At 39.1% G+C, this 16388-nt stretch overlaps 1 protein-coding gene across 5 annotated transcripts in view; it reads right to left on the bottom strand.

Moving 5' to 3' along the window:
• The window catches only part of HEPH (hephaestin), a 95165-nt gene that overhangs the window by 36620 nt on the left and 42157 nt on the right, over positions 1–16388 (bottom strand). For 3 of the 5 annotated variants that reach the window (XM_030851429.2, XM_060292866.1, XM_060292867.1), the window contains exons 12-15: positions 15420–15632; positions 8664–8877; positions 6966–7105; positions 6058–6189 (exon numbers count right to left, since the gene is read on the bottom strand). In XM_030851429.2, the coding sequence (XP_030707289.1) occupies positions 6058–6189; positions 6966–7105; positions 8664–8877; positions 15420–15632 (699 nt within the window). The remainder of the gene's footprint in view (positions 1–6057; positions 6190–6965; positions 7106–8663; positions 8878–15419; positions 15633–16388) is intronic. The other 2 variants (XM_060292868.1, XM_060292869.1) reach the window with 1 other exon arrangement.

The following is a 16388-nucleotide window of genomic DNA, read 5'->3' as shown; positions in this document are numbered from 1 at the left end:
AAATGGATTAAATACTCACACCAAAAGACAGAGACTGGGTGAAAGGATACAAAAACAAGACCCACATATATGCTGTCTACAAGAGACCGACTTCAGACTTAGGGACACATAGAGACAGAAAGTGAGGGGATGGAAAATGATATTCCATGCAAATGGAAATCAAAAGAAAGCTGGAATAGCAATTATCATATCAGACAAAATAGACTTTAAAAAAAGACTATTAAAAGAGATAAAGAAGGACACTACATAATGATTACGGGATCGATCCAAGGAGAAGATATAACAATTGTAAATATTAATGCACCCAACATAGGAGCACCTCAATACATAAGGCAAATACTAACAGCCATAAAAGACATTAGCATAATCATAGTAGGGGACATTAACACACCACTTTCACCAATGGACAGATCATCCAAAATGAAAATAAATAAGTAAACAAAAGCTTTAAATGATACATTAAACAAGATGGACTTAATTGATATTTACAGTACATTCCATCCAAAAACAACAGAATACATATTTTTCTCAAGTGCTCATGGAACATTCTCCAGGATAGATCATATCTTGGGTCACAAATCAAGCCTTGGTAAATTTAAGAAAATTGAAATTGTATCAATTATCTTTTCTGACTACAACACTATGAGATTAGAAATCAATTACAGGAAAAGATCTGTAAAAAATACAAACACAAGGAGGCTAAAAAATACACTACTTAATAACAAAGTGATCACTGAAGAAATCAAAGAGGCAATCAAAAAATACCTAGAAGCAAATAACAATGGAGACCCAACGACCCAAAACCTATGGGATGCAGCAAAAGTAGTTCTAAGAGTGAAGATTATAGCAATACAGTCCTACCTTAAGAAACAGGAAACATCTCAAATAAACAACCTAACCTTGCACCTAAAGCAATTAGAGAAAGAAGAACAAAAAAAACCAAAAGTTAGCAGAAGGAAAGAAATCATAAAGATCAGATCAGAAAGAAATGAAGGAAACGATATCAAAAATCAATAAAACTAAAAACTGGTTCTTTGTGAAGATAAACAAAATTGATAAACCATTAGCCAGACTCATCAAGAAAAACAGGGAGAAGACTCAAATCAATAGAATTAGAAATGAAAAAGGAGAAGGAACAACTGACGCTGCAGAAATACAAAGGATCATGAGAGATTACTACTAGCAACTCTATGACAATAAAATGGACAACCTGGAAGAAATGGACAAATTCTTAGATATGCACAACCTGCTGAGACTGAACCTGGAAGAAATAGAAAATATGAACAGACCAATCACAAGCCCTGAAATTGAAACTGTGATTAAAAATCTTCCAACAAACAAAAGCCCAGGATCAGAGGGCTTCACAGGCGAATACTAACAAACATTTAGAGAAGAGCTAACACCTATCCTTCTCAAACTCTTCCAAAATATAGCAGAGGGAGGAACACTCCCAAACACATTCTACGAGACCACCATCACCCTGATACCAAAACCACACAAGGATGTCACAAAGAAAGAAAACTACAGGTCAATATCACTGATGAATATGGATGCAAAAATCCTCAACAAAATACTAGCAAACAGAATCCAGCAGCACATTAAAAGGATCATACAGCATGGTCAAGTGGGGTTTATTCCAGGAATGCAAGGATTCTTCAATATACACAAATCAATCAATGTGATACACCATATTAACAAAAAGAGGAGAAAAACCATATGATCATCTCAATAGACGCAGAGAAAGCTTTTGACAAAATTCAACCCCCATTTATGATAAAAGCCCTGCTTTCCTCAGGGAAAGCAGGGAAAATTTCCTCAACATAATAAAGGCCATATATGACAAACCCACAGCCAACTTCGTCCTCAATGGTGAAAAACTGAAACCATTTTCACTAAGTTCAGGAACAAGACAAGGTTGCCCACTCTCACCACTATTATTCAACATAGTTTTGGAAGTTTTAGCCACAGCTCTCAGAGGAGAAAAAGAAATAAAAGGAATTCAAAACGGAAAAGAAGAAGTAAAGCTGTCACTGTTTGAATATCACATGATAGTATACATAGAGAATCCTAAAGATGCTAGCAGAAAACTAGTAGAGCTAATCAATGAATTTGGTAAAGTAGCAGGATACAAAATTAATGCACAGAAATCTCTTGCATTCCTATACACTAATGATGAAAAATCTGAAAGTGAAATTAAGAAATCAATCCCATTTACCATTGCAACAAAAAGAATAAAATATCTAGGAATAAACCTATGTAAGGAGTCAAAATACCTGTACACAGAAAATTATAACACACTGAATAAAGAAATTAAAGATGATACAAACAGATGGAGAGATATACAATGTTCTTGGATTAGAAGAATCAATATTGTGGAAATGACTCTACTACCCAAAGCAATCTACAGATTTAATGCAATCCCTATCAAACTACCACTGGCATTTTTCACAGAACTAGAACAAAAAATTTCACAATTTACATGGGAACACAAAGAACCTGAATACCAAAGCAATCTTGAGAAAGAAAAATAAAATGGAGCTGGAGGAATCAGCCTCCCTGTCTTCAGACTATACTACAAATCTACATTCATCAAGACAGTATGGTACTGGCACAAAAACAGAAATATAGACAAATGGAACAGGGTAGAAAGCCCAGAGATAAACCCACGCACATATAGCCTCCTTATCTTTGATAAAGGATGCAAGAATATATAGTGGAGAAAAGACAGCCTCTTCAATAAGTGGTGCTGGGAAAACTGGACAGGTACATGTAAAAGTATGAAATTAGAACACTCCCTAACACCTTACACAAAAATATACTCAAAATGGATTAAAGACCTAAATGTAAGACCAGGCACTATCATAATCTTAGAGGAAAACATAGGCAGAATACTCTATGACATAAATCACAGCAAGATCCTTTTGACCCACCTCCTAGAGAAAAGAAAATAAAAACAAATATAAACAAATGAGACCTAATGCAACTTAAAACTTTTACACAGCAAAGGAAACCATAAAGAAGACCAAAAGACAACCCTCAGAATGGGATAAATATTTGCAAATGCAGTCCCTGACAAAGGATTCATCTCCAAAATGTACAAGCCGCTCATGCAGCTCAATATCAAAAATACAAACAACCCAATCCACAAATGGGCAAAAGACCTAAATAGACATTTCTCCAAAGAAGATATACAGATTGCCAACAAACACATGAAAGAAGGCTCGACATCTTTAATCATTAGAGAAATGCAAATCAAAACTACAATGAGATATCATCTCACACTGGTCAGAATGGCCATCAACAAAAAATCTAGAAACAATTAATTCTGGAGAGGGTGTGGAGAAAGGGGAACACTCTTGCACTGCTGGTTGGAATGTGAATTGGTTCAGCCACTATGGAGAACAGTATGGAAGTTCCTTAAAAAACTACAAATAGAACTACCATATGACCCAGCAATCCCACTACTGGGCGTATACCCTGAGAAAACCATAATTCTAAAAGAGTCATGTACCAAAATGTTCATTGCAGCTCTATTTACAATAGCCCAGAGATGGAAACAACCTAAGTGTCCATCATCAGATGAATGGATAAAGAAGATGTGGCACATATATACAATGGAATATTAGTCAGCCATGAAAAGAAACGAAATTGAGCTATTTGTAATGAGGTGGATAGACCTCGAGTTTGTCATACAGAGTGAAGTAAGTCAGAAAGAGAAAGACAAATACTGTATGCTAACATATATATATATATATATATGGAATTTAAGAAAAAATATGTCATGAAGAACCTATGGGTAAGACAGGAATAAAGACACAGACCTACTAGAGAATGGACTTGAGGATATAGGGAGGGGGAAGTGTAAGCTGTGACAAAGCGAGAGAGAGGCATGGACATATATACACTACCAAACGTAAGGTATATAGCTAGTGGGAAGCAGCCGCATAGCACAGGGAGATCAGGTCGGCGCTTTGTCACCGCATGGAGGGGTGGGATAGGGAGGGTGGGAGGGAGGGAGACGCAAGAGGGAAGAGGTATGGGAACATATGTATATGTATAACTGATTCACTTTATTATAAAGCAGAAACTAACACACCATTGTAAAGCAATTATACTCCAATAAAGATGTAAAAAAAAAAAAAAACTAAAAATAGAATTACCATACGACCCAGCAATCCCACTACTGGGCATATACCCTTAGAAAACCGTAATTCAAAAAGATTCATGGGGCTTCCCTGGTGGCGCAGTGGTTGAGAGTCCGCCTGCCGATGCAGGGTCCACGGGTTCGTGCCTCGGTCCGGGAGGATCCCGCATGTAGCGGAGCGGCTGGGCCCGTGAGCCATGGTCGCTGGCCCTGCGCGTCCGGAGCCTGTGCTCCGCAGCGGGAGGGGCCGCAGCGGTGAGAGGCCCGCGTACCGAAAAAAAAAAAAAAGATTCATGTACCAAAATGTTCATTGCAGCTCTATTTACAATAGCCAAGACATGGAAGCAACCTGTGTCCATCATCAGATGAATGGATAAAGAAGTTGTGGCACATATATACAATGGAATAATACTCAGCCATAAAAAGAAATGAAATTGAGCTTTTTGTAGTGAGGTGGATGGACCTCCAATCTGTCATACAGAGTGAAGTACGTTAGAAAGAGAAAAAAAATACCGTATGCTAACACATATATATGCAATCTAAGAAAAAAAATAAATAAAAAGGCCATGAAGTACCTATGGGTAAGCTGGGAATAAAGACACAGACCTACTACAGCATGTAGTTGAGGATATGGGGAGGGGCATGGTAAGCTGTGACAAAGTGAGAGCGTGGCATGGACATATATACACTACCAAACGTAAAATAGATAGCTAGTGGGAAGCAGCTGTATAGCCCAGGGAGATCAGCTCGGTGGTTTGTGACCACCTAGAGGGGTGGGATAGGGAGTGTGGGGGGAGCGAGACACAAGAGGAAGAGGTATGGGAACATATGTATATGTATAACTGATTCACTTTGTTTTAAAGCAGAAACTAACACACCATTGTAAAGCAATTATACTCCAATAAAGATGTTAAAAAAAGAATAAAAAAGTAAAATAAAATTTACATACCTTAAAAAACAATGTTTTGTGTGTATATATATATATATATACACACACATATATATGTGGGGTATATATATAGTGTAATATTATTCAGCCTTAAAAAGGAAGGAAACCCTGTCACAAAATACAACATGGATGAACCATGAGAACATTATGCCAAGTGAAGTTATCTAGTCAGAAAAGGTCAAGTACTGTATGATTTTACTTACATGAGCTACCTAGGTCAAATCCATAAAGACAAGAAAGTAGAATGTTGGTTGCCATGAGCTGGGGAAGGAGGAATGGCAAGTTACTATTTAATGGGTATAGAGTTTCAGTTTTGCAAGATGAAAACAGTTCTATGGTTGGATGACAGTGATGGCTACACAACAATGTGAATGTACTTAATGCCACTGAACTGTACACTTAAAATGGTTATGATAGCAAATTTTATGTTTGTTTTGCCACAAATATTTTAAATGGAAAAAGCAGGCAGAAAATCAGTGTTATAGTGACACAATGTGAAAAAGATTCATCCCACTGCTGCTGGCTTGAAGCTGGGGGAATCGGGTGTGAGCCAAGGAATGTGGGTGACCTCTAGAAGCTGGAAAGGACAAGGAAATGGATTCTCCCCTAGATTCTCTAGAAAAAACACAGGCCCTGCCAAAACCTTGATTCTAGTCCAAGAAGACCTATGTCAGACCTCTGACCTACAGAACCAGAAGATAATAAATTTGTATTATTTTAAGCCACACACACACACACACACAAGACCTTAGGTGAACAGTCTGTTCTGAGATTGAAAAAATGAGTGTTTCATAGGGACAGATTCAGACTGGGGCTTAGTTCTGGTTAATATTCCTGTTTCTGTTCGCTAAGGACATATATATATATATATATATATATATATATATATAGTTTTTAAAGGAACAAGCCAGAGAGCTGAAACAGAGATGCTTCACGTGTTCCTTCACTAAGTGTTCCCACTCACCAGGCTCAGCAGCCAGTGGCCAGCCGGTGCTAGATTCTAGCACTCCATGGGCATGCACAGAGTAGGGCCGGCTGGCATTGTTCTTGAATACCACAGTTAGAATATCACCAACCTCTCCTCTGATAAGTGGACCTAGTATACACAAAAGAAGAAAAAGTCTCATTAGTAGAATAGTGGAACAGGGACATTAAAGACATTAAAAAAGGGATATACATAGGAGCTCCCTAGATTTAGGAGTTTGCCCGGAGAAAGGGTCCCAAAACTGAAAGTCATGACTGACTCCATTTTTAAATTCAGAAGTCCTTGAGTTGATACTGCTACCCACAGGATAAAGGTACTTCAACAAGATTATGCCTCCAATTATCCCTACTTTTCCCACTCCAACTCTGTATAACAGCCCAAGTTTCTAGATATTCAGGGCTCTGTGGAATAATTGTTGGTAAGGAGTGAGAGTTTGACACAGAGTACAGAATTGCTGGGTTCCCTTCAAGGACCATTGGGTCCCTTCTGTGTGAAGATAAGAATGATGAAACTCATTGGCTCCTATGAAAGTGAAAAAACTACAGCAATAATTGCAAGGGTGTAAGTGTCATACTAGTTCCCTGTACCATTTTTCCTACTCTTCGATGTTCCTAAGTTCCCTTGCTTTTAGCATTGAAAAAAAAAATCATCACCCTTACAGATCCCTAGATATAGAGGCCTGGAAATACCTGGTTTAGGTTGCAGCAGAATTCATGAATTACCCCCATATGATTGCTTATTTTCATGGATGATTTATAAAATATGACCATAGTTCCACTATAAGGAAAACTGATAATGGGGAATGGAGAGGCCTTCCTGATATGACATGACCTCCCTAAGAGCATAACAGGTTTCTAGACACTAGGAGGGAAGTGGAATTCCCTTACCTAAGATTCCCAAGTGTTCCTCTGATCCAGTCCTTGGCCGTCGGACCCTGAATGTACCATCAGTGTATTCCCTGAATACAGCTTTCTTGTATCTGGAACCCAGGAGTCCATCTTTGTTGCTCAGGAAGATGTGACCATAACTAGAGGAATCCAAAGAGTGGCATCAGCACCTTGCCCTTAACCCCTCATTTTCAAGTATGGGAAATCTATGTCAGACCCAACCTCATGTCACAGGTATAAGAAGGTGAGGCCTATTCATTCTAATATCAGATTACACACTTTGGATGCATATCTGCAGTTAAAGATGGCATATTTCAATATTTATTTATATTTCCTTGTTTGCCATCATCCAGTTATGAATTTATAGTAAAATTAATCTGGTAAGAATCAGAGCCCTGAACTCTAGCTCAAGCCTTAATGATGTATTAGATGGAATTAGTCTGACAAAGAACAAGGTACAGGTGGTAGGAGAATGGAGAATACTAACTGCTTCTGTTGTTGGTGGATAAGGGGTAGGGAGAGGTAGGAAGAAAATGAAATCTTACAGATTTCTCATTATGGGATGTTTTCCTGTTTACAGAGAACTTTACTATTCATTTTATCATTTGATCGTCCCAATAGGCTGATGAGGTATGTATGTCCTAGAGGTGGAATCCAGTGATCTAGAGGTGACAGGGCTTATCTTCATTGATACTATCAGCCAGAAAGGGAGCCAGGGCTTGGATTAAAAGCTGCTCAAGTTCTTTCAACTATACCACATCACTTTAAAGATGAGTAAGCCAGAGTCCAGAAAAGGGACTTAATTTTTTCTAGCTTGCAGTACAAGTTAGCAAGAAGGCTTCAACCTTCAAAAACCAACAGAAAGATTGGCAAAGGGTAGTGAGAACACCAAAAATAAACTATAGTTGAAATTGCTAAACTGTACCATAATTTCCATTCTCCACTCCTTCCTTTTTAGTAATAGAATCACCTAGGTTTTAGCTGAGCACATGGCTGCCTAACCAGAGATTACACTTCCTGGACTTTCTTGCAGCTAGGTATGGCCATATGAATAAGTTCAGGAAAATGGGGTTTCAGAGAAAGTAATGTATTACAACTTCAGGTCATTGCCTCACAGACAATGCTGCTTGCCATGGATTTAGTGTCCATTTCTTGATAGCTGGGAGTGACTACAACTGGAAGAGATGTCTTAGTTCCAGAGATGAAAGCAAGTGTTATGGGTAACTAGTTAACCTATTGGTCCCGAACTGCTCATATTTGTACTTAAGCAAGAAATAAAATTCTAACATATTTAAGCCACTCTATTTTGGCCTTTTTCTTCTATACAGCTTAGCCTCTATCTTAATGACATTTTGTCAAGGGACATATGAGCTTGGGGACATTCAGTCCCTTGAGTATATTCCCTATAAAGTTTAAGTCCCAATATCAGTGCTTCTGGCTAACCAGAGGAAAGGATGCCAAGACTGAGAGCATGAGGATGTGGGCAAGGTTTTACTTCAGCTCTACAGTATAACAACATAGATAAAGCACTGAGTACCAGCTTACCTGTGTTCTAGTCCTTCCTCTAGATTTGTTGGTATCTTATTAGTTGACTTCAGATAAGTGCCTCCACAGCTCAGAATTTCAGTATCCTCCTCCATTTCAGTAAAATGGTCCAGAGTCTTTGAAAGTGTGATCACTTCTTTTCTGAAGCCTTACCTGTCCTTCTCAGACTGGTTGTGCCATTCTAGTTCCCAGCTCCTGTCAGGGCAATAGTCCCACTCCATCTCTTCTGCCATGATGTAGTAGATCCTTGCAGCTTGGTAATGTTGACGAGAGTTGGCTTGGTGGCCAGGACACTGGGAGACATTATAGATTGCCCTCATTCCTGCTTCTCTATGGCTGCCTGCCTGGCAGTAAATTTCAAATGTCCCTGAGGTAGGAACAGAGAGAAAAACCTGAATCAAAACACCCCTGTATAGTGTCTGAGGGAGTTCCTACTTCTCTCTAGGCATATTGCAGAGAGTGGGTAGTTTTAGATAAGGTTTTTCCATGCATTAGATAAAAGATTATTACAAGTTTATTGAGAGCAATGAGCACAGAGTTTAAGAGCTCTGGTGCCAAAGCTACATTGTCTGGGTTTAAAACTAAACCTGCCACTAGGATGACCAGCTCCTCCCTGTTTACCAAGGGCTTCTCTAGTTTTAGCACTGAAAGTCCCATGCCCCTGGAAACTCCTCAGTTCTGAGCAAACCGGGATGGTCAGTCACCCTATTTGACACTTATTTTCTATATAACCTTCAGGAAAATTTTAAGCCTCTGTATGTTTCAGTTTCCTCATGGTAAAGTGGGGAGCATTTTACTTAATAGGATTTTTTTAGAATTAAACACAATAATATGTAGATATTGCTTGGCACATTATAGAGTAAATGTTCAATAAGTGAAACTATAAGTAAGTAAATAAAGCTGTAATTATTATTTAAAGGAAGAAATTGACCAATTTTCTCCCTTCCTACCAAGTCTCAAAGAAATAAATGTGGGCTTATATATATATATGAATTTCTTGATCACAAGAATTCTTACATCAGAGAGCTTTGGAATGGCTTCCCCTAGGTTTTTTACAATGAAATATTTGGATATCAGTCTTAAATGTCTGAATTGTAGAGCTGCCTGGATCTAATCTCAAGATCCAGATTTCTATGTCAAGGACACATAGGCTCATAGACTATTGATCAGGAGAAACTAACTTTTTTACATTTTCCCCAGTATTACTTCCTTTACTGCTGACTGCCTATACCACCACTACAAATTCCTCCTAGCTTTTAAAGGCCTCTATGAGCTAGCTGAAAACTATTGATGCAATCCCACTTACCACTCTGTCCCAAACTCATCAGTGCTTTAACTAAATCTGTCCCTGATTGCCCCTCTCACATATCTCATTCTTATCTTGGAATTTTCACTCATGTTATTTTTACTTTTCTGGAATAGACCTGCCCATCCCCTTCCCCATAAATATCTATAAGTGTGCACTCATTCTCCAAGACCCAATTCATGCTTCATCTCTTCCAGAAAGTCCTCGCTGACTACTCTGGCCCACATTGGACTTTATGTTCTTGACCTCTCTACTCTTAAAACACTTTACATATAAATCACATGGTTAAGGACTAAGTGTTCCTCTCTTTAAAAAACAGTCCTTTCCACTAGTTTATAGACTTCTTGAAAAAATCTAATATTTTCTTTCCATATCTACTTTCTGACTTTTCAATTTCCCTTATACCCCAAATCTATTCCATCAATAAATCCTATCATCTCTTCCCTCACAGTCATCCTTCTGTTTCCACTCTCACTTCCTTAGTCAAAGCCACTATCGTCTCTCACCTGGAAAACTTCAATGGTCTCACAACTGTCTTCTCTGTTTCTCCCTCCCACCTCAAACATTCTCCAAACAAGATACAGGGTCCTCTTTAACAAATATGATCCAGAGCACATTGCTGCCTTGTTTAAATGCTCCATTCATACTCAGAATACAATTCAAGTTCCTGACTGTGGTCTATAAGGCCCTATATAATATGACTCTTGCCAACCTCTATGATTTCATATGATGTCAGGCTTCTCCTTGCTCACTACACTCCAACCATACTGGCCTTCTTTCTGACCCTTGAACAAACCACGTTTATTCCCACCTTGAGACATTTACACTTGCTTGTCCCTCTGCTCGGAATATTCTGCTCAGAGATCTTCATATAGCTCCTTCCTCCCCATTACTTAGATCTTAAATGTCACAATCTCAGAGTGGTCTTCCCTAAATAACTTCTCTAAAGCTCCAATCAGTTCATCACACCATTGTATTTTATTTCCTTCATGACATATATCATGATCTGAAATTATCTTATTATTTTATGTGTGTGTGTTTGTTGTAGATCTCCCCTGGGAGTAAGTATCATGTCTATCTTTTCACCTCTCTATCCCAGTCTTAGCACATGGAATGTGTGCAATAAATATGTGTTGAGTGAATGAATTTCTGTGCAAATGAATGACTGCATACACTGTCCAAACATCATAGCTTAGGGGTTGGTATGGAGAAGAAAGTCTGATGATCACTGGAGGGAATGGGAAAAGATAGAAGCCTTTTTGGGAGAATCATATGACCTAGGACTATCACATCATCTCATATGGACATTGTTGTCCAAGGTGATTCTTTTTTTTAAAAAAATTTATTTATTAATTTGGCTTCACCAGGTCTTAGTTGTAGCACATGGGATCTTTAGTTGCACCATGTGGGTTCTAGTTCCCTGACCAGGGATTGAACCCGGGCCCCCTGCATTGAGAGTGTTGAGTCTTAGTCACTGGACCGTGAGGGAAGTCCCCAAGTTGCTTCTTTTTCAACGCTTTTCTGCCTTTGGCATATGAGTCTCCTCCTACCTCTGTGACCAATTTTTTTCTGTCTCCTTAACCTGGTTTGTCTTCTCCCTTCTACCACTTAAATGTTGATTTTTGCTTTAAGTTTTATTTCCTATAACTTTACATGCTAAAGGACTTCAACTATGAAAATACTCAAATCTCTCTCTCTAGCCTGGACTTTTCCTCCAATGTTTATATTTCTACCCACAGCTATCTGCTGTAAAGTCCACACCACTTGGACTTCACAAGAAATGTGAAGTAATAATGTGAAGTAATAAATGTTCTCTTTGCTGCTGAGAAATCTAACATGAAGTTGGTGGAAAATAGCACATTACAAGCTCTAGCCTCTTTTTCTGCCACTTTCCCTGGATATCAAAGCTCTAGTATCAGTGGTTCTTTCGGAAAAGCTGAGGTGTATTATTCGGGACATTTTTAAGTGCAAAATCATCATTTCTATTAAAGGTAATTAATATTTGAAATTAAAATATTATTAGAATTTAAAGCAAAGCAAAAACAGGATTAAAAATGTCACCGATAAACCCACAACACTCACACTCCTAGCATTTTGCTGCATTTTTTTCTGGGAATTTATTCTTCTGTTTTGTTAAACATAATTGTAAGCATCCAGCAAACAACATGTTGAATCTCCATGGTAATGCTTTAAGTCATCTGCAAAGCTGCTTAATTGCATATTTATATTTACCAATCTTCATTGCTACCCCTTTTTCTAGAATTCCAAAGCCAGATTCTGGTTCTGGCTTTTCCATTAACTTGGAAATTTTGTCCTGTCTTTGGGGAACTACTTACAATGGCCTCTCTCAGTCTTAATCAGAGACTAAACTCTCAAGGTAGAATGAAGGAGACTTCAGATTAAAGAGATTACCTAGGAGTAAGAATCAACAGGGGTTGATGAAGAAGGGGCAAGAGGAAAAAAATTTAGAGCTGACGTTCCTAACATGAGAAAATCATTTCCCCCCCTCCAGATCTCTGTCTCTTCCACCCATTAGCAAAATAAGTGAAAGATGATCTCGAAGGGGCTGTACCAGTTCAAACATTCTATGACTCGAGGATTGTTCAGAAAGAGGAGAGTTTGAAAGGACTGGAAAATGCAAAGGTAAAAAGAGCCTGGGCTTTTTCTAATAAGAAAACTCAGAAATCTTGACCAAGATTAACCTTTTAAGCCTTTACTGTTATAAACCCATTCACTGCCTCTCTTCCCATGTTTTTAAGCCATCTACAGTCACTCTCCTTGGGCCTTAGTGTGGCACAAAAATAATTTCACTCATCCAGAGTAAGAATGAGCCCCACAGAGGCATATAAACCTGGCTGGGTAGCCTGGCTAATTTCATAGGAAGGATATTAAACCTAGGATTTGACTTTGGGACCAAGGCTAGAGAGATGGGTCTTTCTTTCTCAGAAGTTCCCCACCCTAGCACTCACTACAAGCACTTAATTCTATTGTCCCTTTCAGCCCCATTAATGGTTATTTCTAATTTGCTAACAACAACTCTTCTTGACCAAGAAAGTATCCTAGGTAGATGGGGAGAAATGAGGACCCAAGTGATGTTTTTTGTCAAGTTTTTGTCAAACCCAGTGCCAGGCTGAAATTGTTAATTTGTCAAGGAAACTTCCTTTGTTTAAGGATTTTTTTCTCAAATATGAATGGAATTTACAGAACTAAAATAAAACTTTCGTGGGAACTGCATTTAACTGACAGATTTTTCTTACCAACACTATTGCCACCTACTGCCTGGACAAAAGAATATACCTCAGGCACTGCAAAGAGAAATTACTATATTTCTGTTTTTAGTATAGATCAATGAGACAGGATAGAAACCCCAGAGATAAACCCATGCACATATGGTCACCTTATCTTTGATAAAGGAGGCAAGAATATACAATGGAGAAAAGAGAGCCTCTTCAATAAGTGGTGCTGGGAAAACTGGACAGCCACATGTAAAAGAATGAAATTAGAACACTTCCTAACACCATACACAAAAATAAACTCAAAATGGGTTAAAGACCTAAATGTAAGACTAGACACTATAAAACTCTTAGAAGAAAACAGGCAGAACACTCTATGACATAAATCACAGCAAGATCCTTTTTGACCAACCTCCTAGAGAAATGGAAATAAAAACAAAACAAAATTAAAAAAATGGGACCTAATAAACTTAAAAGCTTTTTCACAGCAAAGGAAACCATAAACAAGATGAAAAGACAACCCTCAGAATGGAAGAAAATATTTGCAAATGAAGCAACTGACAAGGGTTAATCTCCAAAATATACAAGCAGCTTATGCAGCTCAATAGCAAAAGAACAACAACCCAATCCAAAAATGGGCAGAAGACCTAAATATACATTTCTCCAAAGATATATAGATTGCCAAGAAACACATGAAAAGATGTTCAACATCACTAATTATTAGAGAAATGCAAATCAAAACTACAATGAGGTATCACCTCACACTGGTCAGATGGCCATCATCAAAAAATCTAGAAACAATAAATGCTGGAGAGGGTATGGAGTAAAGGGAACACTCTTGAACTGTTGGTGGGAATGTAAATTGATACTACCACTATGGATAACAGTATGGAGGTTTCTTAAAAAACTAAAAATAGAACTACCATACGACCCAGCAATCCCACTACTGGGTATATACCGTGTGAAAACCGTAATTCAAAAATAATCGTGTACCACAATGTTCACTGCAGCACTATTTACAATAGCCAGGACATGGAAGCAAACTAAGTGTCCATCGACAGATGAATGGATAAAGAAGATGTGGCACATATATACAATGGAATATTACTCAGCCATAAAACGAAACGAAATTGGGTTATTTGTAGTGAGGTGCATGGACCTAGATTTTGTCATACAGAGTGAAGTAAGTCATAAAGAGAAAAAAATTACCACATGCTAACGCATATATATGGAATCTAAAAAGAAAAAAAAAAGGTTCTGATTATCCTAGGGACAGGACAGGAATAAAGACACAGACGTTGAGAATCGACTTGAGGACACGGGGAGGGGGGAAGGTTAAGCTGGGACGAAGTGAGAGAGTAGCATTGACATATCTACACTACCGAGTGTAAAACAGATAGCTAGTGGGAAGCAGCTGCATAGTACAGGGAGATCAGCTCGGTGTTTTGTGACCACGTAGAGGCGTGGGAGAGAGTCTCAAGAGGGAGGGATTTTGGGGATATGTGTACACATATAGCTGACTCACTTTGTTACACAGAAGAAACTAACAGAATATTGTAACCCAATTAAACTCCAATAAAGATGCTAAAAACATAATCAAAATATACAAAAAAAGAGAAATGACTGCTACGTTATGAAATATCAGACACAGATGGAATCTGGAGAAACATTCTAGTCAAATTTCATCATGAAAGAAGGATAGGGAGAGGGAAAGGGAGGAGGAGAGGGAAGGAAGGAGGGACAGAGGAAGAAAGAGAAGAAAGGAAGAGAGGGAGAGAGGGGGAAGAATGAACAAAAAATAAAAAGAAGGAAGAAATCTAGCCACAGAGAGGGGAAGTAATTAGACAAAAATTGGACAGCAAGTTAATGAAAGAGCCTGGACTAGAAATTCCTGTGTTCTGATTCCTAGGCTGCAAATGTTACAGCACACTTCGCCCCCCACTCCCACCAGAAGTTTGCAAAACTCCTCACAGAATATCAGAGTTGGAAGCACTTATAGGTACATCTCATGGACCTCTTTTCCAGTGCAAGAGTTAAATCTATAGAATCTCTACATGGCCAAGGGTCTATGCAACCAAGTCTACCCTCTGCCTATACAAGAATTGCCCTGATACTGGGCAGCATCCCTACTTCTCTCCTGTTGTTTCAGAAAAGAGCTTCCTCAGCTCTTTATTCTGCCTGCAACTGAGAAGAGAATCCAAATAACCAAAACATGGAGTACACATTGAGGAAGGAGAAGACACAACTGTTTTGAAAAGTTCACAAGTACCCTCAACATGACTTTCCTTTTCTCTTCACCAGCCCCCCACCTCACCCAGTCCAATGCCCAATAAAGTTTCTCAGCCTAGGGCCAGCTGCTAAAGCACTTACCAGGGTTGTCAGGCTGCATGATGGCCATAACAAAAGTGTGAGGAAAGAGCATGGCTGCACTCTTTCTCATGCCCTGAAGCTGCACAGTGTTGCCCTGGAACGTGACCCCATGCACATCAGTCTCTGTGCCCAGGCCAACCAGGTGCCAGGCCACTGTGTCACCCTTGCACATGTCCAGCCTGGGCAAGTTAGAGAACAGAAACCCGTTAATGGCTGGAAAACAAAAACACAAGACAGGATGGGGAGGTGAGACCAGACTACTTGGGCACCAGCCAGCAGCATGGCATCAGCTCTGTACTAAGTTTTCCCACAACTTGAAATTTCTGAGTCATTCTCAACTCCTCTGCCTTCTTCCCTAAGCCACTTTAGTTCTACTTATGAAGATCTGCCTCTTGGGACGAGGGCCCTATTGTCCTTTCTGGCTTTACCTGCTGCCCCTCCTCCACCATACTTCACATCCTGGCAAAACTGAACTACTCTCCACTCCCACAACTCTTTCACACACTTACACACACACACACACACACACACACTCACACACACACACACACACACACGTATTAATCTTTCCTATTCCCACTTTCTTGAAACTCTTCTCCCTTGGATTCTATAGCACCAAATGTCCCTGGTTCTCTTATAACTTTTCTGAATGTTCCTCCTCCATCTTATACTCATTCTCCATGCCTCTGTAAAGTGTTGGAGTTCCCCAAGGTTCCTTCCTCAGCTTTCAATCTGTTTCCTCCTTTTCATCTTCACTCCCACTGCCTTATTTCTGGCTCTCAACATCTCTGGTCTGAACTCCCACACGAAAGCATCCTCCCTGGTACTCCTACCTATATCCTATCCTCTCACTCTCTTTCACACACACATACACACCTTTATCCTGTGAGCTCTATTTGCCTCTGTATTCCCAGGACCTTAAACATGGTAGGCACGTAGAAAATACTTGTTGATTTTTCACAGGCTGTT

This window comes from Globicephala melas, chromosome X (assembly GCF_963455315.2).
Source record: "Globicephala melas chromosome X, mGloMel1.2, whole genome shotgun sequence".
Taxonomy (NCBI): domain Eukaryota; kingdom Metazoa; phylum Chordata; class Mammalia; order Artiodactyla; family Delphinidae; genus Globicephala; species Globicephala melas.
This window is presented reverse-complemented; position numbering and strand designations above follow the sequence as displayed.